Source organism: Bubalus bubalis, chromosome 4 (assembly GCF_019923935.1).
Source record: "Bubalus bubalis isolate 160015118507 breed Murrah chromosome 4, NDDB_SH_1, whole genome shotgun sequence".
Lineage (NCBI taxonomy): Eukaryota > Metazoa > Chordata > Mammalia > Artiodactyla > Bovidae > Bubalus > Bubalus bubalis.
The window spans coordinates 164,902,574-164,920,840 of NC_059160.1; the positions used below are offsets into that span (position 1 = coordinate 164,902,574).

Sequence of the window (18,267 nt, forward strand, 5' to 3'; positions counted from 1 at the left end):
TCCAGTTCCATCTCACCACTCCTGCCAGCTCCCAGGCCTGCTCGCTTCCTTCCCTGTCACTGATTCTTTCTCTCCCCTACAGTTAACCCAGAGGAAGAGGTGCACCTGCTCTCATGTCAGTGTCGGGCTGAAGGGCAGAGCCAAAGCCACGCACAAGCGCTCTGCACTCCTGTGTGAATATGGGAGGAACAAAGCAACCACATGCTTCCAGTGCCACCTCCCAACACTCCCCCTTCTCCCACACGCAGTCAGTAGGGGTCCTGCTGACTTCAGTGGGAAGGTATGTTTGGTCACCCTCCCATAGCCCAGATCTGCCACATATCTGAAGGGCACTCCATGATGGATAGGACCCTGCAGGTGCAAAGGAGAGGGGACGTGGCATCTGACTGTGCTGAATTCACAAATAAGAGGTGCATATGTTCTGGCAGACTCTTTTATTTAGGAAACGGATCCCCCTGCTGCTTCTTACTGTTGACAGAGGTCTGGGCGATGAGCCCTGCTCTGAACACCCAGTGGGAGGACGGAGAGCCGCCCGTACAGCCTCTAGAGAGGCAGCGAGTCATCACAGAGAAGGGCGTTGGTACCGTGTAGGCACCCTTCTGCAGCCAGCCACTGCTAACTGCCGGACCAGAAGATGACTTTTTATTCACACATACACATATTTACTTCAATCATATTTTAGAAATCATCTCTTCCACGCTAAGATTTACAATAAAAATAAAATAATTTGCTCTGTAAACTATAGTAGAAAGTTTCAAACATCTTAAAATTATCTTCCATACAACGGAAAAAGAGTTTTGTATTCTTTTTGGGTGAAAGAAGACCCAAAGACGCTGAGGGAAGCTGCCCTGGCACACTTTTGGGGACGAGTGGACGTGCGTCCTTGTTGCAGCCTGAGAGAGAACAGAGCCGCTTTCTTCCCTGGAGGCGTGAGGTCCAACTTTCTATTCCCCTGGGTTCTTCCAAGATGCTTAAGGCTGCTCCGCCGTTGCCTGGTCCTTGGCGGCAGCAACGAGCTCTGCAAGAGCTGGAAAGCTTCTTATGTCTTTTGTTTGCAGGCCCATCTTTTCTATCTGTAAAGGCCACAGAAATGAATCAAGTTAGCTAAATGTGGAAGAGACCCTTACAAAGCAGAAAACAAGATATCCACCCTCACCTTACCCTCCACTAAACCAGAAAAAGGCAGCTTCCTGAAGACTGGTACAATAATTTTTTACTTTCAAATAAATGATGTTAAAAAGTGTACTTATTATAACATTTATTTCTGGAGGTCATTCTAAGAAGTCAGTGTCAATTTATCTCCATTCACTAAATCATACTCTCACCAGGATAAGACCCTCTCTTATAGGCTGAAAGAGAAAATTCACACTAAGAAAAGGAACTTTTTAAGTGCAGAATTCTCAAAAAAACGACTCGCCTGAGGTCTTAATCTGGCATATCATTAACAACTTTTTCTTAGAAACAACTCTGGCACAGCAGCCATATGGTGGCAGAGACGCAGCACAGCGTCCTCACCCTTTATTCACCACCGCCAAGCACACGCGCACGCGTGCGCAGCAGAGTCTGGAGAACGCAGGCCGACTGTGCAGCCCCTGCGGGCATGCTGCGGCTCGCCTGGGGGCTGGGACGGACCCACCTCCCTGCTCTTTTGCTTACTTGCTCTTCATCTCTTTATGGCCAACTTTTTTGCCCATAAAAAGACTTTAAATCTCTTGTGAAACAGAGTACGTAAACAGAAGAAGGTAATAGACTTTCTGCCAAGATGTCCCTGTAAATTCACCTGAAAACGGAAAAATCTGGATTTTCAGTGATGACACTGAGCCGTAAGAAAGAGCGACTAGAAAAGCAAGCATCTTTGATGGGAATGTTATGGTATCACTTTTTCTCTAGCAAAAAGCTCTTCTTGGTGGCCCAGTGGTTAAGAATCTGCCTGCCAATGCAAGCGACATGGGTTCAATCTCTGATCCAGGACGATTCCACACGCCTCAGAGCAACTACGCCCACAGCACAACTCCTGAAGCACCACGGGCTTCAGAGCCTGTGCTGGGCGACAAGAGCAGCCGCTGTCTGCGGAGCGTGCACTACGACCAAGAGGAGCTCCGCTGCCACAGCGAGGGAAAGCCCACGAGCAGCCACGGAGACCCAGTGCGCCAAAAATAAATAAATAGGAATTTTTAAAAAGGTCTTTCTTGAGCATTTATTGCTACAGAAAACCTAAGCACTTGAGAAAGCCAGTTTCTGAACCTTCAGGAGTTTGACACTAGTAAGGATGGAAGGCCCGCGCAGGACCCACGCTTGCCCGTAGGTGACGGTGCCTGCGCGGGTGCCGCCCCTCACTGTGTGACACCAGACTTTGTGCTTTACAGAAACCTAAAAACCGCAGGCAGGGAGGCAAAGAAACTGTGCTGAGATGATTTCTCAAGCACCACACAGAGAAATCAATGGCCTAATGCTTCTCTAGTTATTCTAAAGCCAAACTAACAGATATCTCAAAGGATCCTCAGCCAGCCAGCACCAATGCCGTATCAAGCACGGTTTAGGCACTGGACCAAAAGGACACCATCTCTGCCTATGGGCTCATGTCCCAGCAGCTTTGGGAACATTAAATGCCAGCAAGCCAACAGAATGTCAATTCAATGGACCTCAAAAAGTCTGCTTTTTCCTTCTCATATTCGCTGGGTGCACATCCTTTTCCTTCAAGTGTCTGGGGCCCTGGTCCTCTTTTCTAGCACCGGGAATGAACTTTTGGTGCCTCCCAGTCATCACCGGGTGCCTGCTGGGCCCTTGGAATGCAGTCAGGGCCCTTGGAAGGGCAGCGGCGCTCGGGTCACCTGCTCTCCTAAATACGCAACGTCCAAGGCCAACTGCAGTCGGATCTTGTCATCATCACTCATGCCACTGCCACTGAGCCCAGCCGGGCTGGCGGGAGTGGTTTTCCTGGCTTGTTTGAGCCTCTTCAGGCTCTCCTCCATCTTCCGCACAGAGTTCAGGACGTCCGATACAGTCTCATAGTACCTTGAACGTAAGACACAGCGGTCAAAGAGACGTAGTACCAAACACACCCACGAGCTTTGTGGACCAAAAAAGGGATTTTTGTAGTTAAAAATTCAATTCCAATAAAAGATCAGCCATGGTAAATACTGTTTAAGACTGAAAGAAAAACAGGGTCTCAACTCTCTAGTATTGTATTCCCTCAGAATTTAAGAACTATGTGTATGAATTTTGTCTAAAATGTCCGTCCTGAGCACTAAGAGAAATCACAGGCCAAAGTCTTTCCTATATCAAGGCTGAACAGCAGCTCATTTCCCAAATGTAATTAGCAAATTCATTTACAATCAGTTCTAGGAACAGCTCATCATTTTTAAAGAGTAACAGTATTTCAAAAATTTTAAATAAAACTAATTGCCTTCAAAATGATTTCCAAATTATAAATGAACTATATTTAAAAATTTTATTTACAAGCTGGTTACCTGGCATTTAGAATACATTGGCCAACAGAAACTGCATTATAACTCGTTGCTGCGTTCTAAATTAACTCACAAATGCTGCTTAATTCATAAGCAGTAGAAACAAAATATTATTGCAAAATTAATAATTAAAATTCAACAACAAAATCAAATAATATATTTTGATGTAACTCAATGCTGGATTCGGGGAAAATAGTTGGTTGAATTAGAACTGAAGAGACATTCAACCAGACATTCAACCAGACTGAAGACCTCCTCTAGTCTCATTAGCTTGAGGATTTGACAGCAATCCTGTAAGAGTTATTATAACACTCCACAATGAACATGTTTGCTTCCTTGATTACCCTGGTCTCCCCAGTGCAAGTCTGCTGACTATCAACATGACTGGAGCCATTATGGAAGAAGGAAACAGGACCTGAAAGGAGAAGTGTGCCTAGACCTGCAGAACATCCCTACATGGAGTGACATTAAGGACATCAAAGGCAGCGCGCTCAGGGGCCTGTGGAATATGCCTGGGTCCCTAGAGGTGTGTGAGCTGTGGGAGGCGGGGCTGGCGTGGCTGCAGGCCAGGCAGAGCCTTGGCTGGGGTGGAGTGAGCACAGATGGGAAGAGACTGCGTGCCCACATCCAGCCTTGTCCAGTGATGAGGCCACAGACAACAACTTGTGATGGCCCCAGTGATCTCTGACTTAGGAGTTTTCTAAGAAGGTCCAGAAGAGTCTACTTGTAAGTTACTTACTTATGCGTGCTCTCAGAGAGGGTGGCTTCTAACCATTGCTGAATCGTGGCTTGCTTGAGCTTGTCCTTGTGCCTGCTCTGAAGCTGGTACAATGGCTTCAGAGCGCTGTCCACGTAAGAGGAGGCTGTCACGGGCACCTCCTGGGTAATGGTGGTAGAGGTTAAAGATGAACAGAAAAAGAGAAAGTAAGTTACTCAAACCTCATGTTCAAAAGGACATTACTAAGGTACCAGTTTTGAGACACATACAAGTGTTGTCTACAGAAAGACCCTGGAGACCAAGAGGGAGCCACAGAGGACGATGCCCGGAGCTGACTGGATTCAGGTTCCCTAACCTTGTGTTCACACAAATCACCTGGCCACTTTGTTAATTCTAGGTCTGATTTTGTGTGTGCGTACTGGGCAGGAGGTGAGTGGGGCCAAGTTTTGAGACCGTGCATTTATAACAAGCTCCGACCGGTGACCATTTGCTGCTGCTTAACAGACCTCTTTTTAAGAAGTGAGGATCTAGTTTTCTTAATTTTGGTCTCTTCATGTGTAGATCAGGACACTGGCACTCACTTCATGAGACGAAAGGCAGTGTAAAGTGTTTAGTACAGTGTCTGACCCACAAGGCAAGCCCTTGGTAAATATAACACCACCCTGCTGATGACAAAGGGAAAGCTGGTAGACTCCTAAAGGAAAAGTAATGAATTTGGCAAACTAAAATAGGTCTGTCTCTTCCACTTCAGACCAGAACGTCAGGAGATTAGATGCTCTTGCTGACGTTCCCAGAGGTGGACGTTCTGCTGTATGTCCTAGATTTTAAAAGGAAAAGGAGAATAGCCACAGAGATGAGCTCATCTCGTCTCAGGATGCAGCCCAGCTGCTCCCTGCATTCAGAGCAGGGGCTGGATGGGAGAAGTAGCAGCAACAGCAGACCAGGCCCCGCACTGGGTGTGCGTATGGAAACTCCAGGATATTCCAAAACAGCACAATGCTGTGGGACATTTTCACAGCTCCTGGGAATAATTTTAGTTGTAAATTAAAATCCAACTTTTACAACCAGGAGAAAAGAAAATTAGAAGGAAAATAAGAACTAGCAAGAATGGAATGAATATAAACACTTGAAAATGAGAGTTCAAGAGAAAAACTAAAACACTGCTAAAAACAAATTCCCCAATTCCTATTCTATAAAGTGAAGACAAAGGAGAATTTGACTTTGAATACCAGTATAAGCTCAATTTTTCATTTTATAAATAACTTTAATATCTCTTAATGTAACTTTTTTATACCATATCCAGTAAAAGACTGAAGCAGGTCTTTCCAATGGCAATATAAAAGAAATAAGGTAAATTCAGATCTTCTCAAATATAGAATATGAAGACCAAAAGAAGGGCAGGACTTAAAATGTTTTATTAAAATGCTTTCTTTGAAAATACTATTTTCCCTCAAGGCCCAAAGTCCACACTGCCTAAGTCCAGCTACCTAAATTATGTCTGTGCCCAGTCCCTGGCCATCTTCTCACAATTGAATGAGATGGAGTCTCCCCTGGAGAACCTATTTCCGTTCTCACTTAACCATTTCTTCCCTCTCTGGCCTTCCTGATACGTATTTCCCCACCTCAAAATTCTTGTCAATGAGTGCACTGACCTTATTGGTTCTTCGGTACAGCCTGGGAACCTCCAGGGCACTTTTCAGGTGACTAAAGCAAGACTCACTTAAGTCCTGGGTGATTTTCTCACTCAAGGCGGGTACACAGGCAGACAAAGACAGCTGGGAGTCCTCCAGGGCTGCTGCGGAGATGGAAAGATGTGTTTTATCACTCTATTCAGGCCCAGGCCTAAAGAGAGTATACAATAAACCAAATCAAATCAAATTATTAGAATTAAAATATTTCATTCAGAGAAGTTAAAAATCACAGAACAGAATACAGAAACAACCAAGGATTTACAACTAGAGAAAACTGTTAATTAAATATATCCTAGTCTCCAAAATTCTATTTTAAGTTATTTCTTATTCAAAGATTTGCTTAATCTAAAGACTCATTTTTACCTGAGATGGAGGAAAAATTCTTAAAGCCCATCACTTCAAGTTTTGGCTTGATTGTTTCTAAGAGTTCTGGAAGCTGAAATAAATACGCACTTTATATATTCAGTTACTTTTTATTAGTCAAAGGAGGAGGCAATTCTATATGCACCTACAGCTCCAGAATGTTATTAATTAATGATAAAACTAAACTCAGAACTTTCAATAACTTTCATTGGAAGAAAACAAAATTCTTAATTAATGCTTTCACTAGAAAATAATTCAATGACAAGGAAAATCATATTTTCATGGTTATTAATGCTATTCTGTAGCTTCCCTCAATACCAAAAAAACCTTATGATAAAGACCATGTTTTTGCTTAACACATACAGTATATGTCCAAGCGCCACAAAACACTTAAACCTGAAAAAAGCAGAAATAAGTATCACAGCACTTAAACACATTCTGTTCTTAAACAAAGTTCTGTTAACGGTAAAAGCAAGAACATGAAACCTATGTGGAGGAAATAGGAAGACGTTTTAATCGTTCAGCACTTTTAAAGTATAAGTACTGGGTAAGTAAACTAGAAATAATTAGAATCCAACCCATTAAAGACCATGGCTCCACAGAGTAAGCTGAGCTAATGAGGGCCTGTCTTGCTCCTGGCCTGTGGTGTCACTGCTCAGGGGAAGCCAGGGCTCCAGGCAGGCACGCTGCAGACAGGCTGCTACCCAAGGAGGAGAGCATGCCAGTCACGGGGTGGAGGCAACACCGGAAGGGAAGTAAATGGATGCTTTCTCTCAGAGGCCCTGGGCCCACAAGTCTAAACCCCATGAGGCCAGACAGTGAGAACACTGAACCCAACACTTGGAATCCTCTGCAACACAGGCTCACCTGCTCCTGAAGCCTGTGCAGGTCTGTGACCACATGGACAAGCTGAGTGCTGGAAATGGAGGTGATGGGCTTTGTTTCAGAAGGGCCACTTGCTTGGTCGTCACAATTTCCTTGGGTGATAGAAAGATCTTTGCTGCCAGTTACCAAAGGCTTTTTAACATCCTTAGCACTTTCATTAGAGATGGGCCTGAGTAAAAGCTGAAAAAGGATTTCAGTGATAAAATGTTTCCACCTGCAAGATACATGAGCATGTAACTCAACACAAAAGTGTTAAGTGAAAGTTAACTCCTGAAAGGACATCACATCCTGTCTCTCCAGGCAGGTGTGAAAAACAGGAACAGGACACACTTTGGCCCCATGTGCATCTCCCTCCTTGACTTAAGTGACAGTCAGAAATAGAGCAAGAGGTCCCGAAACTAAAGGGAAATTAAGATCTGGAACCTCGAAGGTTTTAAAAAGTAAACAATTTACTGTATTTACTTGATAAATTATCATCATAAGGGTAAAAAATAAAAGTCTCAACCTCAATTATGCTTCAAATAATACAAATGGCATAATGTTCTCTGCATAATGGATTGCTACAAGGGGAAAAACCTAAGAGAAGAGCACTTGCATCGAGAAAAGAATGGAATATTCTAGGTGTAAGAATAATCACTGGCTGGCATCTTGCTGGGGGTGATGAAGAAAGCCCACGCCTCACAGAATCATATCAAGTCCACGGTGTCCCAGGAACTGCACAATCTCCGTGAACAGCTGCACAGGGCAGGGGCTCTACTGAGACTCCTCTGAGTAGAGGGAGGCAAAGGAGGAAGAGGAGAGGAACGTGGATGCAGCACCATTATCTGCTGGGCACCTTCGTTATCAGTTTGCTGGGCAAGAAATCTCTTTACTCCTCACAACAAGCACATGTAGAAGCTGTTTTCCTATTTTACAGACGAAGAATCTGAGATTCAGCCAATTTCCCTAAGACCATGAAATTTAAAGAGCAGCAGGGCCAAGGTCTGAGTTTGACTTGAAGCCTGTGCTTTTTCCATGAAACACTCTCCTCCAGTTGACAGAGTGCTTTCGTGTCCGTGGGTGATGGCTTCTCCATGTCATCTTTCCTAAACTTCTGCTCATGCTCTCTTATACTCATCACCTTGCACTGGCCGGGGTGTGTGTCTGTCCCTGAGCTGTCTGTGCAGGCATCCCTGAGACCTGGAACGGACCAGGTGGGGCCGGGTGCTCAGCACTGGACCACAGGAATGTTCCTGTGGCTTTATGCACAAAAACTAATCAATCATCATAGGCATGTGAATACCTAATACATCCAAGCTGAAAAGGGTTTCTGAAACGAAGGGAAGGTTAATCAGTTTTACAACCTTCTAATCTCAGCCATTTGGTGTTTTTAAATTTCCAAATATTAAGGAAAAAAATGCATATTTTTATCATCTTCATTAAAACGATCATCTGTTTTATGGTGCCTCTGTATTGGAGGCACCATACAAAGATTCTGTTTTCCTCAAGGAAAATAAGGTCAATGTGGTGCTTTTCAAAAAGACGAAGCAATGACTAGGTGACGACTGATGCCCCTAAAGGTCACATAAACAAGAGTGAAAAGGATGGAAACTTGGGAATTTGGACTATAGCCCTTGCATCAACCTCTCATGACCACATGGGCTTTAAAAATCTTGGCACGTTTCCTTAACCTATCTTTAATTCATTTCAGTCTTGGTTAGGGATGAGCGCCAGCCAGCCCTCACCTCCTTGACAAATACGGAGTACCGCGCCAGAATCTGCAGCGCCAGTCTCCAAAGACGGTGCGCCAGCGGCGGCAGGAACATCTTGTCAGACCAGCACCTCTGAAGGCTGCTCCACGTCCTATGAGAAGCCAAAAGGCGATACGGGCTCCCAGCTAGAGGTAAAAACGCACAGTTAGGGAGTCGCAGCAGACGGGCTAACAGCTAAAATCTTCAGCGGACAAGCCAAGAGTGAAGCCAATGACCTCCTGAAGAATCCCATGAGGTCAGCAAAGATTTGGGGAGGTGGCATGCACAGCCAAGATGCCACAACGTGGACATGTTACTACATCTCTCCTATAACGCTGTTTTCTAATTTTACATGACTCCTCCCAGGTATTTGATACATATTAAACATATATAACAATCAGAAATAATCAGTTAACAGGTACTTTATAATAAATCAGCAAATGCGAATTGGAGTGGCAGTCACTTGCAAGGGTTTAATCTTTGGTTTTAGACGTGTCCTGTCTTCTCTTCCACTCTTGAATATGCTATTTACATATAGGAAGTCAATTACACATGGCTACTTTTGCAAAGACAGCTGAAAATAAACTTTTGAGGCTAAAAGAGCTCAGTTTAGATGGAACTTGGCTGCACAAAAGGGAGCACAGTGGAGTGGAGCTTTGTGGCTACAGGAACAGCCACCCAGGTGAGCAGTCAGCAGGGGCGCCTAAAGCATGACTGGATGCAAACGTGTCTGGAACGTGTAGGCTGAGCCCAGTCCCTGCCCGCTGTCCCAAGACTGGCCCAAGGGTACTGGAGGCCTGAGGCAGCAGTCCGGGCTGAGTCATCCTCTGGAGGGAAGGTCATTCTGATCCTTTACCTTAGCTTGAGAGGGAAGTGGAGGATGGCCACATGGCTACAAAAAAGGCTGTCACTTAAGCACAGCAGGGGTTATATCCCCTTGACACATTATATTCAGAAATGAAAATATGGTCTCCTTCCCATGTTCTTAAAGCATCCTTTACATCGTCTCTGTACAGCCGGAAGCTCTATAAACCTTTTTTTAAAAAAGAAGTTAAACAATATCTTCAGGGTCTATGGTAAATAATCTGCATGCAATGCAGGAGACCTGAGTTTGATCCCTGGGTCAGGAATGGCTGCCCACTCCAGTAATCTTGCTTGGAGAATTTCATGGACAGAAGAGCCCGGTAGGCTACAATCCATGGGGTTGCAAAGAGTTGGAAACGACTGAGCAAGTAACACTACTGGAAGATAGCAGAAGTTCAAAGTGCTCCCAGGGCGCTCAGGCCACCAAGAAGACTTGGTGAATGGAATCAATCCACTTAATGATAGCCTTTGTCACTGTGAGGATGTTACCTGGTGCATCTTCCAGGACATCTGTAAGTGCTGCTTCTAAGGATCCCGCTATTTCTCTAAATCTGAGAGAAAAACAAGAGTGTAAACTGCTGTTTTCTCTGCTTCAGGTCCCTCTCCCCCAACCTCCCCCGCCCCAGGCAATAGGACCCTTCTCCTGCTTGCTCACAGGGCCAGTGCCTCAGAGATGCCCCAGCAGCCCTGGTGCCTGGCCTCCACAGACTTTTTTTCTTACTGAGCAGGAAATAAACTTTTCTGAATTACTTGACCAGGAAGCCATTTCTGGCAAGTTCCACCACCTATAATCAGGTAATCACTTCCGGGCCATAAGACTGGATTTTCCAGTCCTCTTACCTCCACACTATCAAAGAAAGTAAATGTCCCTCAAACTAAGAAATGGAGAAGCTATATTCTGTATCTTTGTTTGCAGCTTGAGACATATCACTGAAAGTAGGCAGTTAAACTAGAACAAGTCTCTGCCTGGCGCTCATCAAATGTCTGCTGCCTGCACACCCACCCTGAGGCTCAGGATCTGCTTTCTCGATGGGTTTTCTGTTTTCTCTGCTGGCTATTTGCCATTGCATACCATCTTCTCACAGACTTCTGTTTTAACATCTGATGTGGACACATTTTTATGACTGAAATGGAACTGTGTGTGTATTTATTTCCTTAATTAGCTGCCTATGTAGCATCCTCCTTCCCACCTGTATAACCCTTCCATGTTCATACTTTCTCTACCATGTATTCTTCTGTCACCCCCTAGTTCCCTTGCTACCAATAAATTCTGAACATACTTAACATCAATTTACCTAATCGATAATTTTGGTTTTTTTGATAGTACTTATATGCTTTTTAAAAGCAGTTCAGAGACTGATCTTCAGGAAACTGGAGAGTAGACGGAGCAGCACTTCATACAAAGAGCAGCAGCCCTGCCCTCAAAGGCACGAGCGGCTGAGAGCAGAGGGCTCTGGGCCACCCTGACCGCTGGAGCTGGCTGTTCCCCACATGGAGGGAAGAACTCAGCAACTGCCCCGTGAAGCCTGTGAAAGGCGAGTTTCTCCAAGCAGCAGACAGAGGCACAGAGGGAACAAGTGACAGAAGAGAAGTGGAGGAAGAGAAGAGAGCATTGGAGAACCGCAAAGGAGCGGTGCTCCTGAGCACAGTGAGGGGGAGAGGGCAGGGGCTGCTCTGCAGTGGAGAGAGCAGGCCAGCTCCTGCATTAGCCTCAGACCCCTCATCCCACCTTTTGCCCAAATCATTTAATACATAAAACACAGGAAGTAGGCTTCAACGCGGAAAAGGCCTGACACTAACGCAGCATTGTTCAGAACGCGGAAAGCCAGAGGCAACCTTCACAGCCCCAAGGAAGGGAGGTTTCTGTAACATGCGGCACACTTCCTACTGAATGCAGCGTGAAGAGAGGTCAGCTTGAAGCTCTGTGGCCATCAGAGGAACAGGTATAATTCAGTGTAAGTAAAGACACAGGATACAACTATTTGTATGCTACAACAATCTGAAAATCACACAAACGAGAAAGTGCAAGAAACAAATGCAGCAGACCCCTAACATTAATGCCTTTTGCACAGATGTGCAGGTTACGTGTGACCAGGTGCCCCCTCGCCCTGCCCTCCAGGAGCCCAGCACCAGCCCCTCAAGTAGCTTTGCTGGCCAGTAACTTCCAGGACTGAAATGTTAGGTTGTACTTCTTCTTAGAAAATAAACAAAGTGAGATGTTACTTTGGTGAAATTTGAAAAGTCATGCTGTTTTCACATGTACATGGGATGCCATCCTACTCTTGATAGAGGATTTGTAAGAAAGGCAACCCCAAGTACAAACACTCCTAAACTCTTGCACTGGGGCATGGGCATGATCTGGAGACACACACCCGCTTCCCCACGCACGGCTCTACTTGCGCATGGCCTCAACCTGAGGAGGGTGGAGGCGAAGGAAGGCACATTAGTGCCACACAGACTCCACGCTGTGAAGGAGCTACACTCTGTGAAGCATGTGCTGAACAGAACAGACAGAGAGCACACGTGACCGTCCTGGGAGCATGGAATATTCTAGCAAGAGTTCAGTCAAAAAAGACCTAACACTGCCTGTAGCATTTAAGGGGCTAACACCCAGCTTCCAGGCAGCCACTGACTTGCTACCATTTGAGACTGTTGGGGGCCCATGTGCATTTAATCTCTTTCTATGAAAACTAATTCCTAACCCTACTTTCCAAAACTCCTGTAAGAACAAATGAAGTGCTGGCACAACAGGGCACCAGAGACAGAAGGGGTGCCCGTGTGCTCCCAGAACCGTGGTGGCGGGGGGCGTGCCTTCTTTCCTGAAGATGATGGGGATGTAGGCCGAGGGTCAGACCCGGGGCTGTCTGATTGCTACTGAGAGTGCAGTATTAGTACTGATCCTCCTTCCTAGGAATTTGTTGAAACATCACCACCCTACTGGCGTTTAGGCTTACTTTAAATGACCCTGAAGTGAATCAAACAGCAATACAGCTTTGACACTAGCCATGTCTGCAGAACATTCTGTTATCTCAGAGAATAAATAACCCAACCACTGACAAAAATCAACAGAATGGTGTTCTATAAAGTATTACTTGAATTTCTTTTTAAGTGGAAGAGCAAATGCACTGAAAACAGGTTCCACACTTCATAACTCAAACGTAACTGTTTTAATTTCATAAATTTTAAATAAAACTATTTACAAAGAAAAGTTAAGCAATTCCTTTTCATGCTTATGGCGAAACTCTGGTGAAGATTAAAAATGTCTTTCACGGGACTGGCTGAGTTTCAGCATAGTTTAAGACTCAATTACCAGCTTTGAGAGAACCTATGATGAGAGGAGAATGAGCTGAGGCCAGGCTGTGCCACCCTGCAGGGCCCACGACTCCAGAAGGCAGAATGACGTGACAGGGCAAGATCACCAAGTGTTGGGGGTATGGGGCCCGGGGAAATGACTAGATAAGCGGCGTTTGGAGGCAGTAAACAGGAGTATGGGCTGTGATGGTTATTAGATATCTAAAGCAATCTAACCCAAAACGTAGACTACAGGAGACACAGAAAGTTTAAATATTATTTCTCTATTGCACTCTTACACTATAAAATGATGCTTCACCATTCTAAATGTTTCTCACAAACCAAAAGGGCTTTTTGCCCTGGCTACATCTTGATCAGCACATAACGATTACTCCCATGAGTATCTCAGACAGACAAATCCTTCATTTCTTACCTACATGATAATATAACCTTGAAAGATTAAGTACAAAGCTCAGTGTTGTATGTAAAAAAGCACCATACTAACAGTCTGACAGCTTTGATTTCATCATCAAAAGATGATTATATAGATCCTCAATCACGGCAAGTAATTACAAGTCAAGGTATTTAATGTATTTCCCTCTCTGTAATTATTCCTCAGAACTCCAGGGAAGGACTGCGTCATAATTAATGAAAGCAACCAGCAATTTAAACAAAAAGCTTCTAAGTCTTTAAAAACCACTCTAACTAAAATGCTCTACTTAACACCATTCTATGGAGGAACTTACTGTGATCTTATTCAAGAGAATCTGCAAAAACGGCTATTATCATCATCTATTTTTCTAGGGGAACATACATTGTTAAGAATTTATCCTAAATTGTCCCAAATTGTCTACAGGACCACTTACTGACACTGGTGAGATCATATGCTGTCTTGAAGGCAAGTGTCACCATTTTCCAGAATACTCACCAAGATTATAAAGGAAGCCAAAATAATAACTACAATTCTTATAAATTGATGGATGGAATCAGCTACAAAGAATATTTCAAGAAAGAATACTTTTCCTCATTCCCTCTGAGGATAAAAATGCTACAGATGAGCAAAACTACAGATGAAGGATAGGTCTGCTATTTGAAGCAAGTGATGAACGAGGAAAATGGAGAGGAAGAGCTGCTAGGTGACCAGCTCTCTCTGTCTCTTCGTGGCGAATGGAGACATAGTACCTGGGAATGGAGCTGGGCCTGGTCTCGCTCCCTTGGAGTCTAGCGTTCTCAGCTTGCTAATGACAGAAGAGTAAAGTTTAATCCTTTTGTCATAAAAGCCAGAACTTGGACAATCATGATACTTCCTGTGCATTTCTGCTCTTAAGTTCTTTCCCAAGGAATAATATGATGATCTCCAGGAAGGGGCTGTGAGATGGAGTTCAGTCCATCTGAACTGGTGTTCACATTCTATTTCAGAAGGGTGGAGGAGATGGGAATAAATTACTGACCTTATTTGAAAATAAACAGGCAAGTTCCACTTATTATTGAAGCTGTGATAGGCAGGATGTGCTCTTAATCTTTTTACACTGGCCTGTGATCCACATTGCCGTTCAAATGTTCTTACAAAATCCATACTTATGGTATATTTCTAAAATAAGAACAAACAGGTGGAATTTTCATTTTAAGTAAACTAACCAGAATCGGGATCATATACTGAAAAATGGAAATCAAGATACAGATCAACACACAGAATCATAGGTTTAAGATCTCATTAGCACCTTGCAGGATCTTCCTTTGAAGATCCCCACACTGAGTAATGCCCAAAGTGGTTCTATGACTTGTTCAAGGTCTTAGGTGGCAAGCCCATCAAGACACCCAGGTATTCTAAGTCCAGTGGTCTTCAAGTGACAGCTCTCACTCATCTTCTAGGGCATCCCTAACTGTCCACTGGAACCACAAGAGATCACAGATTAAGCGGTATAATTTTCACTGCCTTTCAAGAAGTAGAACATTTTAAAAAAGGAAAGAAAGTGGGGGGAAAAAAGGAAAGAAATTACTCAAACTATGTGAGTAATTACATCATTTTTATAGATGGGACAGCATGAAGACTGACAAGGGGAATCCAGCAACACCACTAAGAGCAGCAGGTAACACTTAACATATATCATCTGGACATAGTGCTTACAATTGTATTATTTAATTTAACCTAGAAAACCACATGACTAGGTTAACTGCTTTTATTATCATCTCCCATAGAGATGACACTTCCTCTTCTGCTCAGGCTCAGAGAGAATTTACTCAGAAACAAAGCAAGGAAATAGAGGAACCAGAAGCCCAGACAGTCAGCAGTGCAAAACTGCAGCTGCACATCCTTTGGCAAGGGCTCTAAATCCCCAGGCTCTAGGGAGAGCACTGCAGGATTTCCCATGTACTTCTCGCTTAAGAGAAGCTCTATTCTGGGTCACCAAACCAATCACCTAAATATGATGTCTGTGATTGCATGGAAACTGTAGTACAGTAAACGCTACTATTGGAGAAGGCAATGGCACCCCACTCCAGTACTCTTGCCTGGAAAATCCCATGGATGGAGGGCCTGGTAGGCTGTGGTCCATGGGGTCGCTAAGAGTCGGACACGACTGAACGACTTCACTTTTCACTTTCACTTAAACACTACTATAGTGTTAAATTCCTTTCAGCTGGTTTGGAGCTGCTGCTGCTGCTGCTAAGTCACTTCAGTCGTGTCCGACTCTGTGCGACCCCACTGGCGGCAGCCCACCAGGCTCCCCCTTCCCTGGGATTCTCCAGGCAAGAACACTGGAGTGGGTTGCCATTTCCTTCCCCAGTGCATGAAAGTGAAAAGTGAAAGTGAAGTCGCTCAGTCGTGTCGGACTCTTAGCTACACTTACTGAATTCCGTAAGTGTGGTCTAGATGTGAGGAGCTGAGACAAAGAGAAGTATTACTCATCCCTTTTGGGATAAAACTACACCTCTGCATATAATGGACGTTAAAGGAATGCAAAAATACTTCTCTCTTCTCAAAAGCATGTCCCATTAACACTGAAAACCGAAAGCATTTCTTGCAAGAAATGTAACCACGAACATTAAGTATTGGTTTAGAATTCTAAAGTCAACATTTCATCAGAAAGCTTCATTTCTGAGCTGAAAAATCTCGAGCCTAACATGATCAATATGATTCTCTAAAGAGGGATGTAAAGGGTCTAAATTGCTAATGCTTAAGACCATTACTTCATTCTGCTTATGGTATCTATTTTTAAAAGCCCTACTTTATTTATTTATAAAGGTCTATTTTACAAAGTCACAAAACTCAGTGTCACACAACTTGTTGAAAATCATATTACTTAATTATATGGTTCAACACATTGTAAAAAGGGCCAAGAGAACAGATAAGTGGTATTTCTGGGATAATAAAGTTCCAAATTCGGTTTCTTACCTGTTGTGAAGTTATTAGGCCCAGGCTCACCACACCCAACTTCTGCCTCTCTACACTTTAAAAATTAGTAAGCAAAGCGATCAAGCACAATTAGAAAAAGAGGCAAATAGAGCTTCTAGAAATGAAAATAATGATAAATTTGAAACAGGTGAAAAGGAATTTAGACACAAATGAAGAAGGGATTCTTAAACTAGAAGAAAAGTCCCAAGAAATTACCCAGAATGTAGCACAAAGAGATGAAAAATAAAAAAGGAAATTCAGGAAACAAGAAAGATAAACTGAGGATAATTAATCAAGAGTTCTAAAAGCAAATGATAAAGGAATGAGACAGAAGCACAATTGAGTTAATGAATAAAAATGATATAGAAACGATTTAAAAAACCACCAATCCTCAGATTCAGAAAACCCAACAAATCTTAAAGTCAGCAAATAAAAAGAAGTCCACACTAGATATATCGTAATGAAACAGCACACCAGTCACTGGGGAAATTTTAAAAGGAGCCAGGGGAAAAGCCATCGTAACTCCCAAGAAACAACAGCAACTTCTACTCTCAAGTGACAAAGTTCAAAGTGCAGAGAATTCCACTTCCAGCAAAACTACCTTTCAAACATAAAAGGTATAAAGTTATTTCCAAACAAATATTAACTGAGGGTTTATCATAAAAAAGTGAAATTTATTATCAACAGAAATTCGTAACAGATGAATTTCAGGAGGAAGGAAAATGATCCAAGAGAAAAGGTGTAACATCCAAGAAGGAACAATAAGCAAAGGAAATGATAAACATGTGGAATAATTTTGAGAGGAGGATGATGGCCATGTTAAAGCAATAAAATAATGCCCAACTGGGGGGCATAAAAATATCAAAACAGAAATAAGACCCTGATATGTACTATGGAATAGCATGGTTGGCATCTAAGATCCTGTACTGTTTGGGAGGCTGAAGAACACCAGTAACTTTAAATTCTGTTAAGTAACCACTAAGGTTACTTAATACACAAATAAATAGAGGGCAGAACTTCCAAATTAGTAGAGGGGTAAAAGAGAATAAATGAGAAAAACAAATTCCCCAAAGTGCAAAATACAAAGAAGGTGGAAAAGAAAAAAAAAAAAAAGAAGAAAGGAAAAGAAGGAAGAAAAATGGGACAAATAGGAAGAAATAAAAAACCCGCAAATATATCAATCACTATGATCATTGTAAATTTAATAAATTACCTAATTATAAGACAAAGATTGTCATATTGAATAAAAAAATAAAAAAACAAAAATCAAAATCCAGAGCAGGAAGAGGAGAGGCACCAAGAGGCTGAGCAACAGGGCACTGAGCAGGAGAGCACGACAGACTCAGGCCACTTGGCCTAGAGTCTTCATTCTTCTCTAGGACACTGCGTAACATCTTTAAAAGCAGAAAGTTAACATATGGGTTTACTTTTGATCTATCAACCATGAAGTCTTTTAAATAAAAAACATGATTATTTTTTTAAAAAGAAATATGAAGGCCTCCTAATCTTTCAGATTACATAGGACATTTTTATACTACATTAATAATTATAATATTAATTATATAAATCTCTTTACAGTTGTTTTCTATGAAAATCAAGTTTGTAGAATTCTGCTGTATCACTTTGAAGGAAAACAAAAAGTAGTAATTGGATATAATATATACTGACCCTAATATATACTACAATCCAATTACTACTTCTTGTTTTCCTTCAAAGTGATATAGCAGAGTTCTACAAACTTGATTTTTCATCGAAAACAACCGTAGAGATTTGTTTTTAATGGTCCTTAAGATCTTTTTTAAAATTTAGATAAAAAACATCCATATCTAGTCATAATTGCTTCTCGACTGAATTCTACCTTACA

At 42.9% G+C, this 18,267-nt stretch overlaps 1 protein-coding gene across 2 annotated transcripts in view; it reads right to left on the minus strand.

Annotated features, from left to right (window-relative positions):
• Positions 1-415: 415 nt before the first annotated feature.
• Positions 416-18,267, minus strand: part of COG2 (component of oligomeric golgi complex 2) — a 42,521-nt gene continuing 24,669 nt past the window's right edge. Inside the window, exons 10-18 of one of the 2 annotated variants that reach the window (XM_006065039.4) lie at positions 14,461-14,600; positions 10,208-10,269; positions 8,849-9,000; positions 7,107-7,304; positions 6,240-6,312; positions 5,838-5,977; positions 4,207-4,346; positions 2,832-3,015; positions 416-1,073 (exon numbers count right to left, since the gene is read on the minus strand). In XM_006065039.4, the coding sequence (XP_006065101.2) occupies positions 972-1,073; positions 2,832-3,015; positions 4,207-4,346; positions 5,838-5,977; positions 6,240-6,312; positions 7,107-7,304; positions 8,849-9,000; positions 10,208-10,269; positions 14,461-14,600 (1,191 nt within the window). In that variant the 3' untranslated portion in view covers positions 416-971. Of the gene's footprint in view, positions 1,074-2,831; positions 3,016-4,206; positions 4,347-5,837; positions 5,981-6,239; positions 6,313-7,106; positions 7,305-8,848; positions 9,001-10,207; positions 10,270-14,460; positions 14,601-18,267 lie in introns of both variants that reach the window. The other variant, XM_006065038.4, reaches the window with a different exon arrangement.